This window comes from Mus caroli, chromosome 6, assembly GCF_900094665.2.
Source record: "Mus caroli chromosome 6, CAROLI_EIJ_v1.1, whole genome shotgun sequence".
Classification (NCBI taxonomy): domain Eukaryota; kingdom Metazoa; phylum Chordata; class Mammalia; order Rodentia; family Muridae; genus Mus; species Mus caroli.
The window spans coordinates 19,666,889-19,680,016 of record NC_034575.1 but is presented as its reverse complement, the minus strand read 5'-3'; the positions used below and the strand labels follow the sequence as shown (position 1 = coordinate 19,680,016).

General features: G+C 38.8%; 1 protein-coding gene across 5 annotated transcripts in view; it reads right to left on the bottom strand.

Annotated features, from left to right (window-relative positions):
- Positions 1-5,468: 5,468 nt before the first annotated feature.
- The window catches only part of Asb15 (ankyrin repeat and SOCS box containing 15), a 44,902-nt gene continuing 37,242 nt past the window's right edge, over positions 5,469-13,128 (bottom strand). For 3 of the 5 annotated variants that reach the window (XM_021165204.2, XM_029478643.1, XM_029478642.1), the window contains 3 exons: positions 12,135-12,705; positions 11,333-11,486; positions 5,469-7,990 (listed from right to left, as the gene is read on the bottom strand). In XM_021165204.2, the coding sequence (XP_021020863.1) occupies positions 7,833-7,990; positions 11,333-11,486; positions 12,135-12,705 (883 nt within the window). In that variant the 3' untranslated portion in view covers positions 5,469-7,832. The remainder of the gene's footprint in view (positions 7,991-11,332; positions 11,487-12,134; positions 12,706-13,128) is intronic. The other 2 variants (XM_029478644.1, XM_021165202.2) reach the window with 2 other exon arrangements.

The window sequence follows — 13,128 nt, the reverse complement described above, 5'->3', positions numbered from 1 at the left end:
AACATGGGCTATTGAGGTCAAATGAGTCTCGTTTTCCTTTTCCTACACAGCTCTTCCCTTAAGAAGTCCTTTTCTTCTCTTGGCAATAATAGATGACTAGGGCTCCATAAAACCAAAGAAGATGTGAGGTTTTTATGTGCTAGATTAAAAAGTTCTGTGCTAAGTTTTCGTTCTGTGAATGTTGTCAAAATATTTAGAGATGACAGAGAGATGCCACATAGGGCTCTAACATAGGTTTGCATATTCTCAAATGTCATCATGAGAGTGTGTAGTTTCATTCCTTAAGATGAAGATTTTCATTTCTGCAGTTTAGGCACTAATTCCATCGCTCTATAAAAATAACAATGGAAAGGGGTTTATCATGATCCTATTTTATGTATGTATAATGATTGTTAGGTCAATCAAGAAGCTAAATAATCTGCCAAGCAGGGTTCAATCTCTTTCAGTGTCAGTCTTAATGATCAGATATATTTGCATGCTTCATCTAAGAATGCTAAAGCTATCCATTCTTCCATGTTTGTTAGTTGAAAAGAATGTATACATGTATATGATGTAGAACATGGTATTTTAAAATATGTATATATTGTAGAATGGCTAAATCAAGCCAATTAGCATATATATTGCCTCACATACTTATAATTTTTTTTACAGGGAGAATACCTAAAATCTAAGCTATCCTTTTCTTTCCTCTTTTGGAGGGGCAGGTGTTCTGGTTTACAGCTTGAGGGAATATAGCCCACCATGTTTAGGGAGGTTTAATGTCTGGCAACAGCACCAGGAGTACACAGCAACTGGCTACATTGTCTCAGAAGTCACGAGACAGACACAGGTTAGGAAATAGACCTGGTTATGATGTCTTAATAATGCCATATTTCCTCCAGCTCAATCTCACGTCCTAGTGCAGTGGGTTTTAACCTTCCTAATGCCACTATCTTTTAATACAGTTCCTGTGTTGCGTTGACACCAACCATAAAATTATTCTTGTTACTACTTCGTAACTGTAATTTTGCAATGTTATGAATCAATAATGCCAATATTTTTTGGAGATGGAGGCTTGCCAAAGAGGATGCATCCCAAAGGTTGAGAACCACTGTCCTAAAATCTCTACAAGCTACAAAACCAGAAAACATCAGCTGTTCAAATGTCTGTCCAAAAATACAAGTGTTCAAAGTCATGAAACTCTGAGACACATCTTACATTCAAACCGTGGTATTCTATCCCTGACATTCATTGACTATGGACTATCATAGGGCATTCATTAGTCTAAGCATAGTCTTACAGTTCTGATATTGTTTGAAAGACCAAGGTCTATTCTACAACACAAGGTGATCTCTTAAACTGTGAACCCATGTGAAAATCACAATGTATCTAACAATGGAAGAGTAGACATTCTCATTCTAAAAGGGAGGAAAGAGACACAACAAAAAAAGATCAGAGCAAAGGAAGAATGTAACCCCATAAGCAAGTACCAGGCATTGCGCTCTTGGCCCATGCCACGTGGAATCATCTGGGAACTGATGGGTGTAAGCAGTGTTTCCATTATAATTACTTTGCTTCCATCCTACCTGGCCTCCCTCAGGCCAGCTCCATTTAGTGCTTTCATTGCTTTCAGCTTTTCTCAATCAATACCCAAATTTCTGGCATCTCCACTATCTTAGGGCCTCCACTGCAGCGTAGGCTATATATCCGTAGCTTCACACAAAGCCTACTCAAGCGACCTTGTAGAGAATCCAACCTTGCTACATAATGTTTGGTCTCAGAAGCTTTCTGAAATTTGGAGTAAGCTTACATGGCCTCTCACACTTTCATCTTGCATGCCTATAAACACACTGCTACATCAAGTTTTGGTGAGAGCTCAAGATGTAATGTGGGCCTTTTAGATCATGGCTACAGGGGCTAAATACTGTCACAATTTGACCTACTTTGTCAACACTGAACTGTCCTTAACTTGATTAGATTTACATTTCTTTTTTTGTTATATTTTCCTAATTTTCTGCTCCATTTACTCACATAAATCTCGCTATCAGAAGTGAGTACAAACTATGCCACAGCCTGGATATTATCCTGTCTTTAGATTTCTTCCTCCAAAATACCTAGTTGATTATTCTTTAATTTAATGTCATTCAAATCTTTAAGACATGGGCAGAGGGCTGGAGAGATGACTCAATGGTTAAGAGCACTGACTGCTCTTCTAGAGGTTCTGAGTTCAATTCCCAGCAACTACATAGTAGTTCACAACCATCTGTAATGGGGATCCAATGCCCTCTTTTGGTGTGTCTGAAGACAGCAACAGTGTACTCACATACATGAAATAAATACGTAAATCTTAAAAAACAAAACATGAAAAACATGGACAGAATGCAGTCAAACTCTTTGCCATAATATAACATCTATCCCAGGTCCAGGGGTAGTCCTTCATTTTCCTGTAAAAAGCTCATGAGCAAATTTGCATTGTCTGCCTGTTAATTGACATCTCAGCTTTCAAGTTGTCATCAGAATCAACACTCTTGGCCACTCTTGAACATTTTTAGCCTGCAGTTCCAGACTTCCTCACTCCTACAAACCAGTTCAGAAAGTCTATGACCCACATCACTGTCTTCAGCAGGGCAATGGCTCAAACCAATTTCCTGTATTGGCTCCACCATCATGATGAAAAAGGTATGGCAGTGGTTTATTTCGTGGAGGATGAGTGTGCAGGTGGGACACCTCTTCTTCTCTTGGCAGAAGAAGAAGCAGAATTCTTTTGGCAGTTATCTTAGTTCAGGTTTTATTGATGTGAAGAGACACCATGACCAAGGCAACTCGTATAAAAGCAAACACTTAATTAGGGCTGGCTTACCATTTCAGAGGTTTAGTCCCTTATCAGCATAGCAGGAAGCATGTTAGCTGCAGGCAGATGTGGTGCTGGAGAAGCCTAGAGTTCTATCCTGATCCAAAGGCAGCCAGGAGGCGACTGTTTTTCACAGGCAGCCAGCAAGAGAGTCTTTTCTACACTGGGCAAAGCTTGAGCACTCAAAGACCTCAAAACTCACTTACAGAGTGACACACTTCCTCCAACAAGGCCACACCTATTCTAATAAGACCACACCTCCTAATAGCTCCACTTCCCATGGGCCAAGCATATTTAAACCACCACAGTAGTTTTAAATTGTGAGGCCTAATCTTCATTGTTAACTTATATAAATTTAGTATCACTTAGAAGATACACTTCAGGACTTGCCTTCTGGGCTTGTGAGGGTATTTCTAGAGAAAATTAATGTAGGGGGGAAAGCCACCCTAATGTTTGTGAAACTATCCCATAGAATAGGGATCTGGACTAAATAAAAAAGCCAAAAGAAAGCCAGAGGAGTACCAAACAACTGTCCACACCCACTGATATGACAAAACAACCTCCGGGCAATGGTATAGGGGACTTTCAGGAGAGTATTTGAAATGTAAATGAAGAAAATACCTAATAAAAAGTTGGAGAAAGAAAAAAAAAAAAAACCTCATGTTCTTTTGGCTATACCTCTTCTACCACAACAAACAGAACCCTCTCAAGCCAAACCATACGTTAAAACAAACCATTCCGTCCTTAAGTTGCCCACTTTCAAATATTCCATCATAAAAAGGAAACTAAAATACATATTATATATAAATCGTATAAATATATAATACTATCTACTATATAAATATATAAATCACATAATTATATAAATGATATATAAAAAGTGACTAAAATATTAAAACATTATTATTAAATGATGGCCACCATGTTGAACAATTTATTCATGTCTAATTGATATTACTTGGTGGATACCACGTTCCTTTCCTAGCTACCAATTTCAGGTAATTACCACTTTCTGGTTCATTTCGCCTTTTCAGATTCTGCATTTAAGTGAGATCCTGTGATGTCTGTCTTTCTCTTCCTTATTTTGTCCACTTAAGGAAATGGCTGCTTAGGACAAAGTACATGTTCTTGCTTTATATACATTATTGGTTGGTTTTGTTTTTGTTTTGTGAACTTGACATAAACTAAAGAAATTTGGAAAGAGAAAAAAAAGTCTCCTTAAGATTATTTATTGACAAAATGTCTCCTTAAGATTAGCCCATAGGCAAGTCTGTCAGTCATTTACTTGATTATAGACTGATGTGGGAGGGCCCAGCCCAATTTGGGCAGTGCTATCCCTGGGCAAGTGATTCTGGATGATATAAGTATGAAAACTAAGCCATCCTTAGCCAGCAAGGCACTCCTCCATGACTTTTGTCTTTGGTTTCTGACTTGAGTTCAACTTCCCTGGATGATGGGCTATAAACTATGAGCTAAAATAAACCATTTCCTCTCCAGGTTGCTTTTGGTCATGGTATTTTATCAGAGCAATAAACCTTTAACCAAATATATATAAATATATGTATGTATATATATATACACACATATATATATATATACACACACATATATATACACACACACACATATATATATATACACACAGTACCTTAAGTACTCATATACCATACACATATTGTATGTATACATGTATATATATTTATGTGTAATGCTAATTTTTAATGAATAAATTAAAGCACATATAATTTTTATACATTCTAAATAATTTATGATTTGGGAGGTAGATGCATACACAGAATAATGGGACTTAAAACCCAAATTTTGTTAGAAATATGTCATGAAAGGTCAATGACTTTGAAAAGGATTAAGTGTTTTCTCTGTGTCATGAATTTCTTGTATTTTTCATGCTGTCTGGTACATGTATTGATGTTTTAAAAGTCTGCATTGAAGGGTGAAGTGCACATTTAAGTAATTGTTTTCTCGTCTTTCTGCATCGTCTTTCTTTTTACCCAGAAATGTCTCCTGAAGTCAATTTAAATTACTAAACCATATTCTTCAAGAAGAACATAGTTTCAGTGCTGCTGCCAAATATGTTTAACCAGAAATGAAAGTATGAGTTGACTGCAACCTAGAGAACCATTAACTCAAGCCCACCCAGCTCAGAGATCATTTCCACTCTTTCCCACTCACACTCTCTGAATGATACTAAACAAGAGCTAAAAACAGCCACAGGCATCTTGGCAGCATGGGGAGATGCCATCCATGGCCCGCCTTATCAGTGCACATGGAGACATTTGGCCCCACTGTAGAGTGTTTGGCTTCTTAGCCTGACTGTGGGGAGCAGCTGACACAGGGGGAGATACACAGTTCTAGTTAGACAGGAGTCCATTTCTCTTCCCATCTAGTGCTCTCAAAACCAACAACCCTAAGTTGTCTAAGTTGTAATGTGCTGCAGCTACATTGCCATTTCCAAGTCTTAAGGATACATTTTGTCCTTTCAAGAAGTCAAGGCAATAACTTTACAAACATTTTCCATATGCATCCAGTTAACATTTTACACCCAAGTAGTTCTTGTACTTATTTACCCCAAATACATTTAATATCTGAAGAATCAGACCGCAGACTTGCATCTTCATTTCTATTTTTTATTTATTTAGAGCAACATTTATAAGCAAGGACTTTAGGCACAATAAAGAAAGCAACAACAAGAATTATGATATATTGTACATAAAACATCACAGTTCGAGTTAAATACATTATGGTATAATTTGTATTAAAAAAATCCTCAAGGAGATACATTGAAACCATAACCCTGATTATATGATTTTCTTTCCAGACTTATTTGTCTTTCAAAGATAACTGAAAGTAAATGTAACTCAGAAAATTTACAAACTAGTAAGATATTATTACCAAAAGAATATTTACTCTTATGATAAAATAAATGTCAAAAAATGAAAGAATAAGCAATTTAAATAAGAATACTACTGGGTTTACACACGAAGTCGAAACTCTACCTATCATATTACCACCAAGTCACTGATTATTTTAGTCTGGTTCTTATATAACATTCACATTCTAGGGCGTGTGTTTGGCTTTGACGACATACTGGGAAATAAAGCAGACACGATCCTGCCCCCATGGGGCTTCCAGTCTAGTGTAACATAGAGTACTACAATACCAAGTGAGCGGCTGTCCGCAGTGACCTCCATCCGGAGGAAGCAACAGCTGAATCAGGATCCGCAGTGTAAGGGTCAGCTAATCAGTGGGAGAGAGGCGTAAAGGACAGGAAAGAACGCTTCAGATAGAGAGAGCGAAGGAAATGTCAAGGTCCTGGGGTTCACAACGGTTCCCATCTAAGAGACTCAGATCCTTGTGGAGCACAGTGAAGTTTTGCTTGTCAGTGAAGAGATAATAGCATGGTCCATCTTTTCAAAGCTAAAGTCAATCCATTTTAATGAGTGAGCTTACCACTGTCTTGCTTTCTAGCATTCTAAGAAATAACCCCCTTTAAAACTGAACTCATGATGATAACAGATGGTATCCTTTAGAAAGAGGACCTTATTTTATTATTAATGATAATAATAAAATGAAAACCTCTGGTCTTATAAAACCATAAAGCCTGGGAATTGCTGTAGAAGATGTGTAGCAATGATGTTGCCAAAAGGGGGTGGGGATATGCAGATAGGCTACAGAGGACATGGGTTGGGTAGTTAAAGTGTGGAGGTCTTGGGAGAATTTGAGATGTTTATCCCAAAATAATAGGGAGTGATTTTCAGCAAGGGAGATGAGCTATATTAAAGTCTCTGAAAGTTCATTCTAAAGTGCTGTGTGTGGACTCTGTAAGGAACTGGGAAAAAGAAAGGCTAGGAGAGCAAGCCGGAGAAGCTGCACTGTATTGTCTCAGTAAGAGGAAGAACACAGTCAGATGTACAGTGGAATTTGTGGGACTGAGCAGGAAACGGTGGATTGAAGAGAGAAACTCGGTGGCATTTGCTGAGTTGGCATGCTGGGTGAGAAAATAGGGGTGGGGGTGTGTGTCGAGACTGATGCCAAGTCTTTTTCACTTGGAAACAGAATTGCCTGTGCTAGTACTGAACTGCAGAATGTAAGAGACAAGTGTTTTGTGAAGGAAGGATTTGAGGACGCGTGGAGCTACAGATATCTTTATGTTTAGAAATCTATTACGTCAATGTCGAACAGGTCTGAAGCATAGGAGACAAAAAGTTGAACTTCAGGTGTTAAATATCATGGTCCCCAGCAGACTGATCACAACAACGGCTAGTGAATGGAATTTTCCTGAGAACACAGCGTATCAGAAAAGGACAGAGGACCTGTCTCTAGAGGCCTGCAGGAAGAGGAGCAGCCTGGAGAAGCAGAGGCAGGGAGGTTGAGGAGGAGGACGGAGAGGGAAAAGAGCAGGCTATCAGTACGGTTGTAAAACCCGAGGACTAACAGGAAACGGAGTTAGTGCCGCAAGAATCAACAGGAAGGGGAGCGAAAGTTGTTTATAGAATTTAGCCGCAAGGAAGTTGTTAGGGACTGAGCCAAGGAGCACTGGAGAGGCTGGCTTACAGGGTGAATCTGCATGCACAAATGAGCTCTTCTAGAGCAGGGGTTCTAATAATAGGTAGGGTAGCAGCTGGCATATGTTTGTGGGGCAGGCGTGGTAGTGGTGAGAAACTGGTTATTTACCTTTTAAGCCTAGACTCTCAATATTGATATTCAGTTGATAGGGAGAATTTGAAGACTCATAACAACTTAGGACAATCAATAGAAATGAAAATACAGCATATTACTTATCTTAGCAGCCTAAAAGTCTTTAAGAGTGTACATGATCTTCCCATAGGGACACGACATAGCTACAAGATTCTCAGTGGTGTTAAAATACACTTAAGAATACAAAATGATTCCAGTGACTTCTCTAGGGGAATCACAGTTTTTTTAAAAAAATGCTTTAAGAATCACATTTTAAAATATAATTTTAAAGTTATATTAACTTTAGCTACTGTCCGTAGAGGTCATACTCTTTAAACAGTAAGTATCTTCGCATTGCGGCCGGGAGAGGAAGCTTCTGTATGGAGGCTGGCTGGCAGAGTCGCTGCAGTCCCATCACTCTGCGAATTTTTAATCGGCACAGATGCTTCAGGGAGCAAGGATTCTCTAAAATAAACAGGGAAAGAAGCAGAAAGTTTAAAAGTTCTATTGGCTTCCCACGCTAGGTACAGATTGTCTCAGAGTAGCACCCAGTGTATCTCTGATAATATGCACTTTAGCAGCTGATGGCGCTGACCTCAATTCACATTTCAATTAAGTCCTCTAGTCCTTGCCTCCCCTCCGGAGCTGCGCTCCACAAGGACTGGAATTCCGTCTGCATCTGGGCCAGGAGCAAGTCTGGCTCCTGATGGGTGTCCAGTTTGTTAAATAAACAAATGGATTGGATGTTAAATAGCAAATGGTGCTACATTTCTCCTTTATGATTTTGTTATTATATAGATGTATTTCCTTATTTTCTCTCTTTTCTACTATTTTTTCTGATGAATAATTATCACTAATTATTAATAATTAAAACACCACTGGACAATTTCATAAATCATATACAATTCAATCTGAGGTGTGTGTCCAGTGTCTGCAACACACTAGATACTAACTATCACCTATCTGGTGATGGGAAGTATATTTTTCAACCTCTTACTCTTTATTAGGATTATAACACTGATGTTTTACGCCAGCAAAAAGAACCCATGAAGGGGCAGCATAGAACAAGGACACAAGCAAACACTGGCTCTGGATTCAGTCAGCTGGGATTAACACCCTGCCTGTGTTACTTTGTGTGACCTTGCACAGGGCCTTAACCCCTATAATTAGTATTCTTGTTTACGTAAGGTGGGTAACAATAGTGCCTACTTCATAGGATTGTCTGAAGGCTAAATAGTTCATATAAATTACTAGGAAAACCTTTGACACACTGGGCTATAACATTCAATAAATGTTGGGGGAGAGGGGCAGCTCAGAAGCTAATATGTTTGCTATTCAAGAGTTCATTAGGGAGGCAGAAACAGGAAGTTACTGGAAGCTCTGGCCAGCTCGCCTACCTAATCAGAACCTCCCCTCCACCCCCAAGGAATGACACCTGATGTTCACTTCTGGCCTACACACATACATACACATTCACTTGACCTGCTACACTCATATGTACACAAACACAAACACAAATACAACAACAAGAAACATTAGAGACTGTTCACTTCAATGATGAAAGTGATCACCTTTTGCTACATTCGAATATAACATTTCAAACTACATTATTTTAATATTAAAACAAAGTTATCCTTGGTGGCATGTACCTATAATCCCCACATTTGGAGGGCAAGGCAGGAAGGTCATAGGTTTGAGGTCAGCCTGGGTACAGAGAGAATTTCAGACTAGCCTGGGCTGCAGAGCAAAACCCCATCTCAAAAAATAAGTTAGGCCATTTTCTACAAACATGAGGCAAAAAGATCATGATCAAAATGGGTGCCTTCCCACGTTCTGTAAGATTGCAATTTTATTTTGTGCCGTAACAAACAAACCACCTTGCCTAGAGCTAGGAGAACCCTGACATCCAGTGGCTTACGAGGCTCACAGCAACCAGCTGACAAGCTACTGCAGAAATCAACCACTGAAGTCACAGAAAATCGTCCTAACTTCACTCTCGCCTGGAGTGTCTTTCAAAATCCACCACAACTAGAATTTCATTTACAAAGGTACACATAGATCATTACTTCTATTTCCTAGAAAAACCTGTGCTACTTATATAACAGCGGTTACTGCAGAGAAAGCCACTGTTATCGCGTAAGACACACAAGGCTCAATCCCTAGCTCTGGGGTTATGCCCAGAACTTTGGAGAATTAACTTATTTGTACTTTAGTGGTGTTCTCATTTTGAAACAGACAAACCGTTTAAGGCTTTTGGTTTTGAAAATTTAAAACATGGGACTAACTACATACACACATAGTTCCATGCACTTGGCAGTATCAAGTAGATGACCATCTTCGCCTACATCACAGGTTATGAAATAGAGCTTCGTCAGCCACAGAAGATGGTTGCACAGCCTCCCAACCTTCATTCCTCCTTCTCCCATAAGCCACCACGGTTCTCACTTGTTCAGCAATCAGCCCTTTCGAAGTCTCATCATCTAAGGGATCTGTCCCTACATTAATTATAGGACCGACAAAAAATGTGACCTTCCAGCCTTGCCCCCCAATGCTGGGATTACAGGCATATGCCTTTGTTTTAGTAGTCAAACAAGGTTAATTTAAAATTTATAATCAAGTATAACAAAATGTGGTCACTTTTATCATTGAAGCGAATAGCCCCTAATGTTTCATTTTGTTGGGTTTGCGTGTGTGTGCCACATGTGTGTGCGTGTGTGTGCGGCAGTGAAATGAGTAAGTGTGTGCATGTGCAGGTCAGCAGTCAACATCAGATGTCATGGTCTGGGGCTCTCCTTTGGCTGGAGGGTTAAAAAGTTACGGGATATTGTTTGAATATCATATGATCTTCAAGTTCTTTCTCTATCCATTTTATCGTGTCAATTAATTATTAAAGAGCCCACATTTCTATGTTTTCCCATGGTTGGAATGTATTGCCAGGCTGTAGCTCCATGTCCTGTTGTCTCTTCTGTTCTGTGAAAGCTGGTAGCTGAATCCAGAGATTGATCCTACTTATGTCTGATCTCTTTGGCAAATGATTTTCTCTTCTCTGGGACCTCCACCATATGATACTGGCAATAGCCAAGGTATAACAAACACACCCATTTGTTTATTCAGGGTATAAAATGATAGTTATATAAATTTATATGTATTATTTGAGACACTTCATGAAGAGCTTTTGTTTTTTGTTTTTGTTTTTGTTTTTGTTTTTTGTTTTTTTTTTGTTTGTTTTTGCTCATCTATTTCTGGTTACTTGTGACATGTTTCACATAAACAAGGCAGAAAAATGGCTTATGTGTTTCTAACAAATTTCAAGATAAGTTGATTTTTCTATAAACCCTTTGAAATGATCAGGTTTTTAAGGCATCATGTATTTAGACATTTTGGGCATATTAATGTTACTCATTGAAATAACTGTGGTTTTGAAACTTGAATGCTCCTGTTTGGCCCCTGAGAGTCTCTTTAGGATGGCTCTGGGACTCCTCTGACCCAGTTCTGATGGTCACTGAGTTTCGTGGCTGCCTGATCTGGGCAGAAGCTCCAGGTTCATTCTTACAAATTTCCTCCCTCAGATCTGGAACCATCACTTAGTATTTCTTTTTGTAGGAACTGACATTTCCATACCAAGTTTTCTGTGTGAGAAGGATGCTCAGAGCTGGTATGGTCATTGCTAATTGTAAGCTTCTCTGAGAATAGAAAAACACACTCATATTAACATTCACACCAACACACACAGATACACAGACACACACACACACACACACACACTAAGCAAATAAAATTTAAAGTAAAGAAAATATCTGTTTTTACCTATTATTTGGCGTATTTCTGGCCATTCTCTCTGTACTTCTAGCACAGACTTCAGTTTTGCACACAGAGGGACGTAATCTGTATAATCTATCAGTATGCGGACAATGCCGCCCACCAGGTGCTTCATCCACGGAACTGTAATAAACTCACAGAACTGAGAAAAATGATAACAGTTAATTTAGTGGTATTTTAATGTATCATACGCATGACCAGTACTATATGAAAAGTTACTCCTTGTCTTTTTACAAGAATTTTTTTCTCTCTATCTCTAATATTCCACCAAGTGGGCACAGGTGAACAATTGCATTTTAAAATTATTTGACACTGTGTTTCCAACTCAAGAAAAGAAATAGCCTTATTTCCTGGGCCTCTTTATGCTTAGCTGTCTACAGTAATAAGAAGTAAAGATGGAGAAGCATATGAATCAAAATTTACTTTTTCTTTGCTCTAACATCCTTAAATGTGTGACATTTTATGGATTATACTGGGAGACTGTGTATTTTACTTAGAACATAAAATACCCTCCAGAATAGATTATACATTCGGCTATAAAACAAGACTTAATACTATTAATACTAAAGCCATTTCAGTTATATTTTAGAAGCACAGTGGTATATATCTAGGAATCAGTAAAAGGAAGACATTTGGATATTTTATAAATAACTAAAAGTTAAACAACATACTCTTGATCAACTTTGGCAGTCAATGAATAAATCAAAAGGGTTAACAATATCAAATTTTCAAGATTCCTGAGAAAAATTAGTTGAGGTACTGATCTGAAAGAAGGAGGAAAGGAACTCACCGGATTATCTTTTATTACGCATGATGTCCACCCTGGCAGTCCCTCCTCCTCAGTCTCTGACCACACAAATGAATTTCCAAAGATGTCTCCGTGCATGCAGTCAAAACATAGCTCCACTTGGTAACCATTATTGAGCAGGAGCCTCAGCATAATCTCATCATTTAGGGCATACTGAATGGCACTGGGGAAGCGAGTGTCATTCACATGCATAAAATAACAATTGACGTTAGCCCCATAGGAGAGAAGCAGCCGGACGATTTCATGTCGATTGGCCCTCACTGCCACCAGGAGACAGTTGAGGGGATCCAAGTTGGGGTCTGCACCTGCAGCCAGAAGGACTTCTGTGCAGTGGATATCATTATTGGAGACGGCAAAGTATAGCGCAGTCTTTCTCTCATCATCGTAACTCTGGGAAATGTGGTCGGCAAGCAGGGCATTAACATCAAAACCATTCTCAATGAGCAATTCGAGGCACTGGGCGTTTTGTCCCTCTGCTGCTGAGTGAATTGGAGTGAGGCCGCTTTTCTGAATTGCATGTTTGGATGTTACTGGGATAAGGTATTTCAGAGCACTAGAGGAAAAATAAAACCTTTTTAAATACCCCCCATTGCATAAAGAAAATCAAATAGCTAAATAAAACTTTATCATTGGACAAGTGAATTCACTTTGTTCATTTTTTCCATATTTCCTCTACCTGAGTTTGTGAGACTTATTTAGCCTTTGTGAGTCAAGAGACTCCTGTTTAATTTACTGTGATTTAGTTGAGTTCTGATTTAGTTTCCCATGCTAAAAATTCCCAAGGAACATCCTGGATCTTCCATGTTTGTAAATCAATGGATGTGATGGCAAAATTGCCAAAGAGAGTCATCGCCTGTGATGGCATAGAAGCACACTGCCTATTCCTAACCACTAGAAACCATGCAATCTTGGCAAATGACCTGCACAGTATAAGCATAACCCTTTCATTTAAAGATGAACAACATAAAGGCTGAAG